General features: G+C 38.5%; 1 protein-coding gene across 1 annotated transcript; it reads right to left on the bottom strand.

Moving 5' to 3' along the window:
* On the bottom strand, positions 1-3,188 carry fam110c (family with sequence similarity 110 member C). Its single transcript, XM_084953662.1, has one exon. The coding sequence runs from the start codon at positions 3,094-3,096 to the stop codon at positions 2,047-2,049; it is 1,050 nt and encodes a 349-aa protein (XP_084809788.1). The 5' UTR covers positions 3,097-3,188; the 3' UTR covers positions 1-2,046.
* Between the last annotated feature and the right edge of the window lie 848 nt (positions 3,189-4,036).

The following is a 4,036-nucleotide window of genomic DNA, read 5'->3' on the forward strand; positions in this document are numbered from 1 at the left end:
AGTAGTAAAGATATACAAATTATCTGGGAGTACAAAAATTTTAAGTTTTACATATAAAAAACAAAATTAAATGCAAACTTGTAGCAATAGTGAGTTCACATTCACAATCAATAATCACATATTGATGACTATCATTATCAACAGGTAACCTCTACTTTTGGCAACCAATAAGTGGAGGCTTGTACTAAACAGTCAGTCAGGCATTTGGAGAAGTGAAAGGTGTGTCTGCACCAGCTAACTACTTTGTGCCCACTCACATAAACTTGTATATTGTTTGTTTCTTTCTCTGTAAGAAGACAATGAGTGAAACTGAATAGGTGGTAATACGTTTAACATACTGCGTCAAGCACAGTCTTTCCATTGCTTTTCCCCCAGCTCATGTTCAGCCACTGAGCTTCAAAGAATAAAAAAAAAACTTGGCTAAAAGACAAAAAGAGAGAGAAAGCAATGAAGAGACAAAGCAGACGGAGCTTGGGAGAGAGATACAACAACAACGGGTCACTGGACATAAGCCGATCAGATTATTAAGCACATTCCCCTAACAGATCTAAGGGAAAGTTTGCGAGGAAAATAACCACTTCCTCAAATGTTTTTTCATACATCTGTTAAATATAAGCAGATCTTCCATAAGTAAATTTTTTTGTATCAGTTGCTGTGGTTTGTATTTGAGTGTCTGTGGGGTGGCAGGTATTACACTTGTTGTGGTGACCTAAATTTATTTACACACTTACATGCACATTTTTTTTTTGTATGTGGACAAGGGAACAAATCCTCATGATCTAAATCATTCAAATTTATATATTAAAGCTATCTTTTAACATTAGGATAAGTTATGGTCAGAGTTTGGCAGGCAGTAGTTATGGGTAAACTCAGAGTAAGTCTCCAGGTTGTGTGTGGGTGTGTGTGTCTTCATGTGTGTTGGTGTGATGGAATGTATACTTTTCACCCCGAGAGAAATGGGAGTGCACATTATTGGATTATAAACTTAAAAGGCAGGTTGTACAAATTCTGATTTAGGGATGCTTTCATGTTTGAGGTGGCCTAAAGGTATTCGCAGAGGAGCAGAATTTATGAGCATCAGTGTGAGACTCCTTTTAATGTTCCTGGGAAGAATAAAAAGGCCATTAACTGTGAGCCTTATATCTTTAAATAATAGTACCACTCTTTACAAATAGTACATTTTATAAGCGATCGTATAAAATAATTGCATTTTAATGAATAATAAATAAATGCACTAATGTTTTGTAGATGAATTATGTAACATTGATGACAACTCATCAAAAAGCTACAGCTAGAATTGCTGCAGCATTGTTAGACGTTGATTTATCATTAGCAGGAAGTATGTCATGTTGACAAATTTTGTACATTTTCAAAAGATTTAAATTATAGTTGCATAAAAATACAGTATAGCTTTTATAAACAATGTAATTCTATATGACTGTGGCCCATTTACTTTAAAAAGGCTCACAACCAAAATCACTGAACTTAAAAGTATTTTATTTTTATAGAAAAAGAAAATAATCCCAAACTAGTTCATACTGGTATGTTTTTGCTTCATATCACAGCACTTCACTGAATTCTTTTGAATTACTGCTTGCCTTCTTGTATGCACGTTTGACCATATTTAATACAGAAATGTATTTTATAGTCTGAATAGAACGCAAAAGTATTATATTAAATAAGCCAGTAATCATAAAAATGTTGAAGCTGAATAATGTAAATACTTTTTGTTTCTGTATAGCTTTTATGACATTGTATTTTATCTGTTTCCAGTGTAACTGAGATCATAGATGGTCCTGTGCAAGTAAAAAAGAAAAAAAAGAAAAAAAAAGAAATCACTCAGTCATCATTTGCTCTCAGAAAAGTCATCAGTAAAGGACACACACACATGCAGCATACACAATACATAACCTAAGATTTAGGTACAGTTGGACAAGTAGGGTATCATTCAATGTTTTCTAAGGCCAAAAACAAGAAACTACTTCCATCTTTGTCCTCAAAATATAACTTTTATGTAACATCACTTGGTAAAAAGAAAAAGCGCAATCAGTGAAGATCTCGTAACTTTTTTCCAGTGTCACTAGCATTTTTACAGCTGTACAGCCACTTGATAATCCGTGCGTTGCGCTCAATAACTGAGGTCTCTTGACGTATCTTCTCGTGCAGCTTTTCCTCCATGAGCGCATCGCTGTCACTACTGTTCCTGGAAAAGCCATCATCTGACGTGGAAACACTGACACTCCGAACCATTATTGCAATTTCATCTGAGCGAGCCGAGAAGTTGTCCTTCCCCAAAGACTCAATGACCTCACCGTCCAGCCCGCAGTACTTGAAAAAACCATCAAAGTCTGCAAAGTTTTTGGAATACCTGGAGCTGATATCAGAGTGAGAACGACTGACTCCTTTGCCAGACCTCCTTTCAACCTCAGGAACTGTCAGGAGACCACTAGATGCATTTACAACTCCAGCCTTAGGTTTTGTCCCAGAGTCACTGTTCTTGACTCTGCACTCTTCTGTCACTCCATTGCTCTCCGGTTTAGAGATAACTACACGTGGATTCCATTCCTTTGCTGTTTCCTTAGGCGTGGTGATTTTTCCCCCGTTGCCCTGAGACTCACATTCCTTATCTGTCCCCTCCGGTAATGGGGCATTTTTATTCACAGGGTTGAGCAACAACTTACGGGTTATATGGTGTTTCCGTTCATTTGCTGGCCCTCTCAATAACTCACATTTCTGTCTGTAAATTAGAAGAGAGTCTGGTCGTTTTTTGGCGCTGGAGCGATGTGCCTGCACTGGTGAAGAGATTTGCACAGTGAGTGTATTCCCTGTCAAGTCACTCCCTGTAGGAAGATTCCCATCCCGGTGTGAGCTTCGGTTAGAGGACCCAGTGCTACTCACAGAGGCCGATCCAAGGCTAATCACTGGCTCCTGAGTTGAGTTAACCACCTGTTGGCTTTTGACGTATTTTGGTTTACTTGCGGCGAGCCTCTCCACAGCACTCATGCGTCCTTTTGTCTCACTCTCCAAATCCATTTGTTTACGAAGGTATTCAGGACCTTTCCCCAGGATTTTTGTGGTATCATTAGTTGTCTCCATTGTGGTTTCGACGGGCACTGAAGTCTCGTTGTAGATTTTCAGTGTACAGGTTCCCCAGAGCTACAGGTAAAGGATTCCATTCAAGCCCGATCTTTGCCTGGGCACGTATTGTGACGGGGGACCTTACCTTGTCTGTTTAAACACACACCACATTACCCCACCCATCCTGCGCAAGGGTAGTTTTAGCCAGACACAAGCCTGTTCAAAGTACACCTGATACCATCGCAAGTGAGAACAATGAAAGGTGACACTTCTGCAGAGTGTGTTTCCCAGTCCTTCAGGTGAAAATGTGGATCTTTAGCCTTGTTGCACAAGACAGGATGTTTCATACTGTCAACATTCAGGAAAACTGGCTTCTGAATCATTAACAGTTTATAGTTTTTAATGACTTTAAATCTGAGTCATCATATGGGCTTGGTGCTCATTATAGTGAAAATGTTGTGCAATAAGTGTTTACCCTCAACTAGCCATCCTTAAATTCTGGAGAATGTGTATGAAATATAACAGTTGGATTGTTGGAGGTAGGTATGAAACAGTGATGCTTTTTTAAAGCATGGTGGCACTAATCCATAAACATAAAAAAAAATAGTTTGTTGAATGTAAGTTTCAATTTATAACTTTTTATACTTCGGGAAAAAAAACTCCATTTCTCCACTGTGTTCAGTGTGGTGACTGTGACTGTGCAATTTGACGAGTGTTGACAAAAAAAAATTGTGAACAAACTGGTTTCTTTCCTCAGGCTTGAAAAGTGTCTGTTTGCATACGAAGAAATGAACTTTAACACAAAATTCAGGTCTATTTGAAACAGAAGTTGATGTTCTTGCTCTCTCTGCAAGTTTGAGGGCTGTGGTGAAACCAGATGCTGTCTACATATCTGAGAAGATGACCTTGCGTGGGAGATCACCTGAATATAAATGAGGTATTGTGTTTCACTTGAATG

This window comes from Perissodus microlepis, chromosome 15, assembly GCF_051167445.1.
Source record: "Perissodus microlepis isolate ML-2025 ecotype Zambia chromosome 15, ASM5116744v1, whole genome shotgun sequence".
NCBI lineage: Eukaryota > Metazoa > Chordata > Actinopteri > Cichliformes > Cichlidae > Perissodus > Perissodus microlepis.

What these genes read in the sequence shown, in the direction of transcription:
- fam110c (XM_084953662.1), bottom strand. Translation starts at nt 3,096, where the DNA reads ATGGAGACAACTAATGATACCACAAAAATCCTGGGGAAAGGTCCTGAA.